The 12,496-nt window shown below is 38.5% G+C and overlaps 1 protein-coding gene and 1 long non-coding RNA gene across 3 annotated transcripts in view; one reads left to right on the plus strand and one right to left on the minus strand.

Annotated features, from left to right (window-relative positions):
- prex2 (phosphatidylinositol-3,4,5-trisphosphate-dependent Rac exchange factor 2) overlaps positions 1–12,496 on the plus strand; it is a 410,668-nt gene that overhangs the window by 189,510 nt on the left and 208,662 nt on the right. Inside the window, exons 19-20 of the mRNA XM_059982440.1 lie at positions 3,144–3,229; positions 12,113–12,249. Of these exons, the coding sequence (XP_059838423.1) occupies positions 3,144–3,229; positions 12,113–12,249 (223 nt within the window). The remainder of the gene's footprint in view (positions 1–3,143; positions 3,230–12,112; positions 12,250–12,496) is intronic.
- LOC132400916 (uncharacterized) overlaps positions 1–12,496 on the minus strand; it is a 39,100-nt gene that overhangs the window by 1,095 nt on the left and 25,509 nt on the right. Inside the window, exons 2-3 of one of the 2 annotated variants that reach the window (XR_009514431.1) lie at positions 9,611–10,022; positions 4,233–8,505 (exon numbers count right to left, since the gene is read on the minus strand). This is a non-coding gene — a long non-coding RNA (uncharacterized LOC132400916). Of the gene's footprint in view, positions 1–4,232; positions 8,506–9,610; positions 10,023–12,496 lie in introns of those variants that run through there. The other variant, XR_009514430.1, reaches the window with a different exon arrangement.

Below are 12,496 nucleotides of genomic sequence, written 5' to 3' on the forward strand. Positions count from 1 at the left end.
ATAGAATGTCAAATAATGTGTTATTCTATTCACAATAAAAATAAATAACCTTGCCCAGCAGCACTTATTTGTTTGACTTGAACATGAGAGAGGTTTTCATTTTAATGTATGCTTGTACAATATACCATGGTGAATGGCTGAATGGACTATGATCTTGATTATCTAAGTTATATAACAGTTTCATTTTATTCCTGTTCAAAGTATTAAACAAGAGGTACATTACAACATAGGTCATATGAATATGTACTTGTCTGCTTCTGCTCCCATCCTTCTCTTGAGCATCACCTGATTGTTAAGTGTTAGTAATCTCAAAGTAATGTACACTGCCATATTGCATTAAACTCACAATGCATTAATTCATTTAATTCTTTATACATATATCTCTTTACCTTAAACATTATAAATTAAAATGAGTGCTGAATGATACAATTATTTTTATTGCATTTGTCAAGACAGTTTTAACAAGGTATTATTTTCAATTATGTATGTACAGTAATCAATTTAAATCTATTTGCTAGTATTTTCATAGGTTCAAGTAATTGTTTAATGAAGCTTTTCCTTTCTTTGGAAGTGTTCTTTAAATGAGCTTAACACCAGGCTTTAAATGAGCTTAACACCAGGAAGTGACTACAAGAACACCAATAGAGAAATAAATGCATCAAGGAGTGAGGGCATTATCTGCTCAGACCACATCAGTACTTTGTATCCATTCCTCCTTCTGTTCTGTGGCTTTCCAATGCAGACAGAGGGGTGCAGTGACCCCAACGTGCTCTGATAAAGGGAAGCTGAAGTGATCTGGTTCTGGAAATCTGGCCCTAAGACTCTCAATGGATTGGAAGAAATTCATTAAGCATTCTGTAGCATTGCATCTTCCAGCTGCTTCTGAAATTGTGGCAGGTCTGTTGGTGAGAACAGAACTCCATTGTGACCCCTAGCCCTTTTCAATTGATCTGCTGGCACATTCAGTTAAAAGGCATTATTACTGCTCTGATCAATCTTTTCTAATTTACTCAAATGCCAGTGATGTCTCTTGTAGCCACTGGTTTGCCTATAATTTAGAGCAAAATTTTGAAGATGCACACTGAGCAAAACATGTCCTGACTCGTACTTTTTTCTTTGCTGCATTTAGAGATCTAGCACGCTGCAGTGCTGAGAAAGCGACCTGCCTCAGGCATTTGATAATAAGCATGATACAATTATGGGACCATAGTATGGCAAAAAATTAAAGTAGAATTATAAAATGTTCAATTTTAAAATGTACGATTTTGAGAAGTGAATTTGGGAAGTTGGACCAAGAATTCCTGTTTGAAGAGAGCCATTGCTTAAATGATGATTACATGTTGTACTTATTTGTTCTTTGCTGCTGAGAATGTTCTCTGTTTCTGGAATTCTGTTCAGTGAACAGGTCCACTGACTTGTTTTTTTGCCTGGTTTTTGCTTTTTTCCCAAAGCCCACAAACCATTTTGTGGATCATCTGATTAAAAAGAGATGATTTTCCTAATGTTATAGTGTTTTCTGTCTGGCCATTTGGACCTATAGAGTCATAGGGTCGAATAACACAGAGCCAGCAGGCTCCTTGGACAACCAACTCACTAACCTGGCTGCACCCATCAGGCCCCCATTTACACTAATCACATGCCCATCTAATTGTTACCCTCCCACCTCTCTAAGCAACCATCCCCAAGTTCTAGAACACACCTACATTTGGACCACTTAATCATAACTAATTAATCTCTGAACCCACACATCTCCAGGGTGTGGGAGGGAACCAGAGCACCCAGAGGAAACTCACATCACAGGGAGAGCATGTAAATTTGATGCAGATAGCACCAAGGGCAGGATTGAGGCTCTACCTGCTGCAGAAGAGCCAGCCCTTCTGTGCTACCAGATGGATCATTTTCGCACTCTGTTTTGCAGCTGGACAGAGGCAACACCCAACCTTCTCCTAAGTTCATGATCTTGACTCCAATGACTTCTATGTGAGGTTATTGCATTCACAGCTCTGTGTGACTCCATTTACTTTGGATTAATCCAGTGCATATTAAGTGACAACATTACCAGATGCCTCAGTCCTGTCTGCACTTGTGACTCCAAAACACTGTGGCCTATTATTCGTATTCTATGTCTGAAGTCCTTGCTCATTTCCCTGTTATTAACTTCATGTGAGGCCCAACACAATCCACAAAGAGGAGAACTTTTATTTTCTCAAGGGGTACCAAATAATCCTTTGTCTGAATTCACTTCAGTAGCTTAATAGTATGGTGATAATTTTATATTTAAACATGTTTTAAATTCAACCTCCAATTCTTTAACAGTATCTTGCACTTGTTATTACTTAACTGAGATAACCTTCAATGCTCCTCTACAAAAGCTTCTACTCAGTCTATATTAATATGCTTTTCTCACTGTAAATGTGTAAAGATACAATAAAAATCTGGTAATTCAACATCTTTGGTGCCAAGCTAGCAGATTTTCCATACTTTTGGTTAGCACTCTTAATACCCCACCACAATTTTAGTTCATTTTTTAAAGATATTTCATAATAAACTTTCCAGTGATCCCAGTGAGTTTAAAAGGACTGCAGGAACAGGATATTTTGCTAAGTTTCAAAGGAATGAACCAAGATCTTGGTGAGTTCAAAGGGAATGCAGGAAATGGGGCCCCTGGTGAGGTTAAAGGGGATTGTAGGAAATGAGCTTAAATCCAATATGGGAAATAACCAGATGCTAAGCCATCAAGATTTCTGGACAATTGGTTAGTGGATTATTGGAGTTTTACTGTGCTTTTTTATCTTTTTCTTTTCAGCCCCAATGAATGGTTTCTACAGAAATAGAAATGCTTTGTACTCTCATCATTCTGTCTTTGACCTAGATCACCTGCATTTATTTTATTTGTGCAGTAGAAGGTAGGGAAAGAGGCAGCTAGCCTCAAAACATAAAGGGAAATAAATCTGAATATCAGTGAACTGTAAACTCAGTTTTAGAAATATTTGAAATGCCCTATTTTGGTACACTCTATTTCTATTCAAGTGCTTTACTTCTGTATGATTTGTGTCTGGATTTCTTTTAAAATGATTTATTTTCTTTAAAAAATCTGTCTCATTTAAAACCGCATAATTAGCAAGTTGATTTGCTTTGGATAGGACAATAAAGATTCCAGACTCTGCGGATGGTCTTGGATTTCAGATTCGAGGATATGGTCCATCAGTTGTCCACGCTATTGGTAGAGGTAAAAAGATTTTTTTTGCCAGGCACGTTTAACACCAGTCACTGATAAGCACCTGGCTGACATGTGTCTGCTGTCAATGAAAGGCAGATTTACTTAATTACTGTTTTAAACTGCATCTGTATGCACTGGTACATGTTTTCATCAGTGGATAGCACTGAATGTTTCTCCTTCGTGTTGTACAGTCGAAATTTGCAATTTATATTCTATAGTTACATTGTATTCAACTGGCATATTTGTTGGGTCTTGAAATATTGAAGGACAAATTACAGCTTCAAAAGTAGTGAAGGCTGCATATTTAATCAAATTTCTTTCAACAGAAGTGCTAATGTAGCCAAGTTACATTTATTTTCATTTAATGGATTTGGGTTAATAATAAAAACATGATTTATTTTGTAGTAAGGACCTGGTAGCATGTGGTTATGGCTGGTAAGCCTGACTTAGATATAGGGGGATAGTGTTTGAGGAGCAGGTCAAAAATGAGGCAAGAGAGGGAGATACTGTTGGATACTGGTGATCATTTTGGGTTTTGGAGGGGCAGGAGATCTTGGGTCTGGGAAGAGTGGAAGATCATGGTCTGCTTCTGGAGAGATTGTATATCGGAATAAGGAAGGTTGGGGTTATGTGGAGGGGACAATTGGAGATTATGATTAGGTAAGAAAAGGATTTAACTAACCGGGATATGGGTCAATTCCTATGCCAGAAGCACCAGAGGTTCTCAACAATGGTGATTTCTATAGCAGGTGGCCTACTTCCCTTTGCAAAGACACATTGCATTGAAGCTGATGTTGTCCCTTGAAAGTTGATGCTATCCCTTGAGTTACTGCTGGTGTTAGCTGCACTTGGGTGTTTATTTAAATTTACAGCATGATCCTTAAAGACATGGAAGTAGGAGTAATTGTATTTCATTCCCAATAAAGAAACATTTTTCAATTGCAAAATGCTGGAAGAGAAACAGATTTAGACAACTGAATTTCTAAGCATTTGTGTGTTAAATTTTACGATAAAAAAAAAACCACAGAGAAGACATGAAAGTAAAGGGGCACAATTTAATTAAGAACAAAATTCTGAAAATATTCTTCAACCAGACAGATTTGAATTCAAACCTTTCAACATGGAATATTTTGGCTTGAAGGGAAGATTGCTACCAAATGAGAAGTCTGAGATGGATTAAGGAAGAGGGAGTTCTCTACCTGGAGTTTGAGGATTGAGGATTTAAAACCTGGCATTTCAAGAAGTACACATTAAATCTTCAGTATTTAAATCTGGATCTGAGATCAAAGCTATTTTCATTTGTGCATAATCAATTAGGGAAAAAAGAACAACTGTAAAGGTCTCAACAACATAAAAAATTTGGGGCAAGTGATTTGATGTTCCATGACATCCTGTAACAAATTCTGATATTCATTACATCACATGACTTACTGTACATCGCAATCAATGTAAAACATTCCCAGAGTTAATAAAAACACCAGATCCACACTGCTGTTGCATGAATGAAGTCACCAGAAAAAATTACTGGTAGATACAAAACAGCTTCTTTATTTAAAACAAGGACAGCAGGCATCAAATGGAGACGCTTTCAGTTGAATGGTCCCTCTGGCCCAACATTGGGCTCAATATTTTATACGCTAAAGATCAAAGGACAACTCCATATTTACAATGTATGGACAATGTTTTCTTTGAAACTCCACACAAACATCACATCTCCTGATTCAAACCACACCACTGACATCCAAATGAATTTTAATCAGCATTGTCTGGAATGGGATTCACAACTTTTAGGAACCCATTGTTCAGAGCTGTACTCTAAATTGAATCCCCAGTACTACTTTCAGATGTGAAAACTGGTAGACAAAGTCAATTGCTAAATGCCCTAAACTCAAAAATCACTCTGACACACACCACCAATAAATCACTTGCCTGATCATAGTTTCACATAATGATACAGCACAAAAGGAGGCTGTTCAGTTTAATGTTACTGTGTTCAAAGAACAGAAACTGTAAACAGAATCAATGAACAACAAATTAGGCAAATGCAAATATAAAGAAATAGCAATAAAAAATGAGCATGAAAGAACTTGAAAAGAAAGAGCATGAAATCACAAGATCTAGTCCTTAAAGTGAGACCATTGGTTGTGGGAACACCAGAAATAGAATGAGTGTAGTTATCCTCTTTTGATCAAGAGCCCGATGGTTGTGGGGTAGTAACTGTTCTTGATCCTTGTGGTACGAGTCCTGAAGCACTTATACCTTCCACCTGTTGGCAGCAGTGAGAAAAGAGCACGGCCTGGGTGGTGAGGATCTTTGATGATGGATGCTGCTTTTCTATGGCAATGTTTCATGTATATATGCTCAATGGTTGGGAGGGCTTTACCCATGAAGTACTGGGCTGAATCCACTACCTTTTGTGGATTTTCCACTCAAACGAATTAGCGTTCCCGTACCAGGCTGTAATGCAACCGGTCAGCGCACTTTCCACCACAAATCTATAGAAGATTGCCAAGGTTTTTGATACCCATACTGAATTATTCAATTAACCCCACTTCTCCACTCTCCTCCCTTGAGGCCCAGTACTATTTTTCTTCAGGATCTCACCTTTCCCGTGTACCTATGTCTGGTGATAAGTCAGACACTCAGTGAATTACTTAACTGACTACAGCCTAATATTGTAAACTAAATCCTAAAAGGGAGCAAGTACCTAAAGACAAGAAGCTGCACTTACACAATCCTTTGAGGCTGACAGAAAACAGATAAGACCATTTTAAAAATCCATGTGGTTCTGTCTGTGCGTATTAAAGGAATAGAGTTGCAACGTATAAGGTGGACTGAATCGAAAGGGGTGAATACAGGACTGAAGGTCTTACGTTTGAATGCATGCAGAATATGGAATAAGGTGGTTGAATTTGCAGTGCAGTTACAGATTGGCATGTATAACATTGTGGGGATCACTAAGTTGTGGCTGAAAGAATGTTAAGCTGAGAGCTTAACATCCAAGGATATTCATTCTATCAAAAGGACAGGCAGGTAGGCAGAAGGGGTGGTGTGGCTCTATTGGCAAAAAAAAGATATTAAATCATTAGAAAGAGGGTGACATAGGGTCGGAAGGTGTTGAATCATTGTGGATAGAGCTAAGGAACTGCAAAAGTTGTATACAGACCCCAAACAGTAGTTAAGATGTGGTCTACAAATTGCATTGGAAGATGTCTTAAACACAAGAACACCTGCAGGAAATCTAAAGCAACACACACAAAATCGTGTTCGTATCTTCAATTATACTTTCTCTGGGTTTTCTGTGTATTTCTGAAATCATCCTTTCAGCAGTTTTAGAATAATTCTATATTGATTCCAACTTCCAAGCAAAATTGTAGAATTTTTGTTCTTCCTCCACATTTTTGATTAATTGGTTAATTCATTTAAAATCGCACGAGATTTGTGTTTATTCCACATGCCTCAAAGTTTCAGATTAAAAATATTCATGTAGCTACACGTGAATAAGCGTTGCACTAACACATCCACCTGTCAATTTTACTAAGGTGCTCCTTTATTTGGCTGAAGTTCTTTCTTACCATAATTGCCATAGTTTTGATTTTTCTTTTTAAATCCAAAGCCTTGCAATGATGTCCTGTTTTGTATTGCCCCTGTATTTGCATCATTTAGAAAATCCAAGTCAGAATAAATGAGGTACTCGATAATAAAATGGTAATGCATTGGGTTTACCACTTTAAAATCACCTACTATTCTCTTTGATCTGTTGCCTGTTTCTCTGTAAAAGCAAATAGACACATGTGGTTTGCTGCTAAAGAGCTGGATAGTCCTAACTATGATGGCCCAACAAGCTTATGCTGTATTGCTGTATATATTTATAAAGTTAAATGTAATCTTGGCATCCACTCAAGGAAGCAAAATAGTTCTTCTCCATCTATTGCAATACCTAGTCAGACACAACTCTAGTATGGCTTTAAAAGGAATCATTTAACTGATCACCCCAATCCCATTTTGATCATCTGTCCTCAACTGTCAGGAAATTTAGTGTTTTGTGGCAGCAGTACATCGCAATACATAATAATTCTAAAAACAATAAATTACAATAAGAAAAAAATATATATAAAATTAAGCAGTGCAAATAGAGAGCAAAAAAATAATGGGTTAGTGTTCATAGGTTCATTGTCATTTCAGAAATCTGATGGCAGAGGGGAAGAAGCTGTTTCTGTAACTTTCAGCGTGTGTCTTCAGCTCCTGTACCTCTTCCCTGATGGTAACAATGAGAAGAGGGCATGTTCTGGGTGATGGGGGTCCTTAATAATGGATGGCTCTTTCTTGAGGCATTGTCTTTTGAAAGTGTCCATGATGCTGGGGAGGCCAGTGTCCATGATAGAGCTGGCTGTGTTTAGAACTTTCTGCAGCTTTTTTCTGATCTTGTGCAGTGGCCCCTCCATACCAGACAGTGATGCAACCAGTTAGGATTTTCTACATGGTACACTTGTTGAAATTTTCATGAGTCTTTGGTTACATACCCAGTCTCCTCAGCTCCTAATGAAACATAGCCCCTGTTGCCCCTTCTTTGTAGTTGTATCAATATTTTGGACCCAGGATAGATCTTCAAAGATGTTGACAGCCTGGAACTTGAAACTGCTCACCTTTCCACTGTGGATCCCTTGATAAGGACTGGTGTGTATTCCCTCAATTTCCCCTTCTTGGAGTCCATGATCAATTCCCAGGTCTTACTGACATTGAGTGCAAGGTTGTTGTTGTGACACCTCTCAACCAGCTGATTTACCTGGCTCCTGTACGTCTTCACGTCACCATATGAAGTTCTGCCAGCAATAGTTGTGCCGTCAACAAATTTATAGATGGTGTTTGAGCTGTACCTAGCTACATTTTCGTGTTTGTAGAGAGAGTAGAGCAGTGGGCTAAGCACACATCCCTGAAGTGTGTCAGTGTTGATTGTTGGTAAGGAGAAGATGTTATTTACAATTTGACTGTGCTCTCCCGGTGAGAAAGTCAAGGATCCAGTTGCAAAGGGAGGTACAGAGATCCAGGTTTTGGAGCTTGTTGACTAGAACTGAGAGTATGATGGTGTTGAATGCTGGCTATAATCAATAAAAAACAGCCTGATGTAGGTATTGCTATTGTCCATGTAATCCAAGGCTGAATGGAGAGCCAATTGGTCCAGGTTCTTGTTTAGGCTGAAGCTGATTCTGGCTGTGAGTACCCTTTCAAACACTGCAGATATGAGTTGGATGATAGTTGTACTCCTTGAAGTATGTTTTCAGCTTCTATGGATAAATAAAAACATGAGCCGTCATGTTTTCCTTTAGAAAGTGTCTTCATGGTAATGTAATACTCTGTAAATCTGTGTATGATTGGCGAGAATAAAAAATGAATGGAACATCTCGGAGCCCTTGATCAGAATGGTTGCCTTGAGCCCCCTCTATCATACTGCTTGAAATCGCAAAGTTCTTTTTAAAAACTGCTCTGGAATTTCCTTCCATATTCCAGAAACCCTCAAACAAAATGAAATTGTTCATGCATATTTGTTTTTCATTTTGTAAACTTTTTATTTCTTTTCTCATTCTTAATTGTCTTAATGTTTCCTTATAAAGATAAATTGTCTTGGAGATGAAGGGTAGAGAGAGGAGAAAGCTGAATGATTGTTATTTTGTTTCAACATTCAGTTCATGATCCTGTGAGTGTTTAACTAACATCATCTATTTACTGTATCATAGATTTATAGAGTTGGACAGCATAGATAAGGGCCCTTTCTTCCACCACAGCCATGTTCACCTTTGCCAACCACACAAATCCCATTTGACAATGTTTGATTAGTAAACTTTTATGCAGCAACAATTCAAAAACCTGTCTATTTGTCTCCTAAATACAGCGATTGCATTGATTCTACCCCCTCTTCTGGTAGTGCATTCCATAAATCAATCACTCTCTTTGTAAAATAAAGCAGTCCTTTCACATCCCCTTTTATAACTCCTTTTTTCACATTAATCTTATATCTGCTTATCTTTGATCCACTGCCATGGGGAAAGATTCTGACTATCTATCATATCCATGATTCTTGGAATTTTCAAAGGTTTCAAAGGTACAGTTAATGTCGGAGAAATGTATACAATATACATCCTGAAATATGTTTTCTTTGCAACCATCCATGAAAACAGAGGAGTGCCCCCAAAGAATAAATGACAATTAAATGTTAAAACCCCAAAACCTCCCAGCTCCCCCCACCACGCATAAGTGACAGCAAAGCAACAATCCCCCTCCCCTACCAGCAAAAAAAAGCTTCAGCACCCACCACCAACTACTCAAGCGTACAGCAAAGACACAGACTTGCAGTACCCCAATGACTACTCGTTCACCCAGTATTTGACATACCACAGGCTCTCTCTCTCTTTCTTCCTATTAAGGGAAAAAGAGATGTCCCTTTTTCACAGAGAGGTGGGAGACATAACAAACAACACGCTGCTCTGTGATGTTAAAAGTCCATTGCGTTGCTTTTTTCGAGCTCTGTGCCCAAAGAACGGGCCTCTGGCACACAGCCAGCAGCCAGCTCACTGCTTTCAATCTTCCGTCTCGCACGACACACTGAATTCCGGCAGAGGCACCGACCTTCAGTCCACCTGTTTCCAGAGCCACGAGATCCCGCAACTCCAAAGTCAAGCTAATCTCCTAGGCTGCATCCTTGGCATATCGAATAATGGCCAATCGTGAAACCCCGAGAGTGGGTCCCATTCCTGCAAACAACCGAAGTCAGCGTGTAACTCCAGGTCAGGGTCTTCAAAGAACCCTGAAAGGGAAAAACAGAGATATTGCAGATAGAAATAGAGCTGTTCTTTCTGAAGATGCATGCAAAGGAGCTGCTGATAGGTGCCATTGTCTTCCCTTAGCTCCTCCTTTTATATCCCTCTTTAAGATAAACAACCCCTCTTCCATCTCACACCCCAGATTCTTTTGTTCCTTGAAAAGCCTATCCAATCTCTCCCCATAACTAGGCAACATCCTGATGAATCTCCCCTGCACTCTCCAATGCAACCATATCCTTCCTACAGACAATTCGTAAAGTTGAAACATTGCATCCTAACTCTTATATTCTATGCCTCAATCTATGAAGACAAGCATGTGATATAATTTCTTTACCACCATCTCAAACAGTGTTGCCACTTCTGGGGAACAATGGACTTTAACTCCAGTACCCCTTTATTCATCAGCATTCCTCTATGCCCTACCATTTATTACACACAGTATGCCATCCTGAAATGCATCAGCATGCACTTGTTGGGATTTAGTTCCATCTGGAAACGTTTCACCTAGCGTTCTTTCTAATCTATATCCTGTTGTAGTCTAGACAATCTTCCTCATTTATCCATAAAATGAATTTTCATATCATCTGGAAATCAGCTAACCATACTTCCTTCATCTATATCCGGTTTGTTAGTACATATCTATGTATCACAAGCAGCAAAGGTCCTGGAGTCTAGCCCTGTGGTGTCTCACGGGTCCAAGACTACAGTTAGAAAAGCATCCTTCCAACAGTATTGTTTGGTTCAAAATTTGGTTGCAATATCCAGATCACCTTGGGTCCGATGTGACTTAACTTTCTGGTTAAGTCTATGATGTAGGACTTTGTCAATTTCATTACAAAATTCCATATAGCCAATGTCGGTCATCTTGCCTTCATCATTCTTTGTTAGCTCCTCAAAAAACTCAAATAAAATTTTTCAGGAAAGGTTTCCCTTGCATAAACTAGTGCTGGCTATTGCTGATTTGCTCTACCTTTCCAAATATATGAAAAATCCTATTCTGTTACGAGAATTTTCTTCGATAGTTTCTCAAACACTAATATAAGGCTAATGTATTGGCCTGCAGTTACATTGCCTTATCCCTACTGCCCTTATTAAATAAAGGAATCACTTTAGGTATCCTCCTTTATTCTAGTACCTCTCTAGTGTTGAATAAAATTGCAAACATCTCCATTAGTGTCTATGCTACCTTGGTGCCCATAGCAACTTAGGGATTTACTAACTATTATGTGCTCCATGACGATAACATCTCCATTTTCGTAATGAAATCTCAAATGCTCTTGTGATCTGCATTGTTATTCATTTTCATTAACTCATCTGCATAAGATACAAGATTTTAGAAAGATAATCTTAACCAATTGTGCATATTCCTCCAGAATGGCCAACTTTAAGTTCAATGCAAATTTGGTATGTCAGAGCATAAGGTGAATTTCATGTCTGCTGCCTAATTCCTGTCATGCCTACTCCTGCTGACATCTCCCGGACTGCACACACAGGCAACTCCCAGTCTCCCCATTAAAAGCATTCGTTTCAGACACATCACCTGCATCCAGTTTTCATCCACGTCCTTGTTCACATATTGAACCAACTGGTCTCATCCAGCTGCTCTAAGTTTTCATTCTCCCTTCCTAAAGTTTGCCTGGTTTCCTGCTGTGTCTAGTTTCTGTTCTCTCTTGTTTTGTGGGCCCTCATGCTTGTTATTTTGCAGTCTATTATTTAAGTTATCGCTTACCACTAAATCATCTCCACCGCTCTGCTTTTGGGTTAAGCTTCCTCTATATTTCCTGATAATTTCATGCTCTTGCTAATCAACTGATAGAGTGGAATATATTAATTTGTCTAAGAGGTTAAAAAGTAAATCAATCTACCAATGATATAAACAGTTTTCAATTTATTAGTCCAGTGAATTGCCTTATTTAACTTTAGCATTGTTGCTATTTTATTGTAGAAATTCCTTGAAGAAATTATGAGCGTTAAGCTATTGTGAAATATTGCATTCTTTACTATTGATGCACAGAAGTGAAAAAATAATGATACTGAATTAAAAGTTTTCTGATTTCCATTTCATTTTGTAAAGGAACTGTAGCAGCAGGAGCTGGCCTCCATCCTGGTCAGTGCATCATCAAAGTAAATGGTATCAACGTAAGCAAAGAGAGTCACGCAAGTGTGATAGCACATGTCACGGCGTGTCGGAAATACAAACGTCCTTCACAGGTAAGTATGTGGGAAATATCTCCAATTAATGAAGATGAAACTCTAGTGTAGGATTTCTTCATCAAGCAAAAGTAGGGTACACAAAGAACTGTTGGTAGGTTAGAGGACAGGGAAGTTTCTAGCAACCAGCATCAAAAGACAAAGTAAGAAAGGAGAAAATGGATTTTCAGAGAAAACTTGTGTGTAATACCTAAATAAACAGTAAGAGTTTCTGTGGATATATAAGTAGGGAGAAGGTGCCTAGGTT

Source organism: Hypanus sabinus, chromosome 1 (assembly GCF_030144855.1).
Source record: "Hypanus sabinus isolate sHypSab1 chromosome 1, sHypSab1.hap1, whole genome shotgun sequence".
NCBI lineage: Eukaryota > Metazoa > Chordata > Chondrichthyes > Myliobatiformes > Dasyatidae > Hypanus > Hypanus sabinus.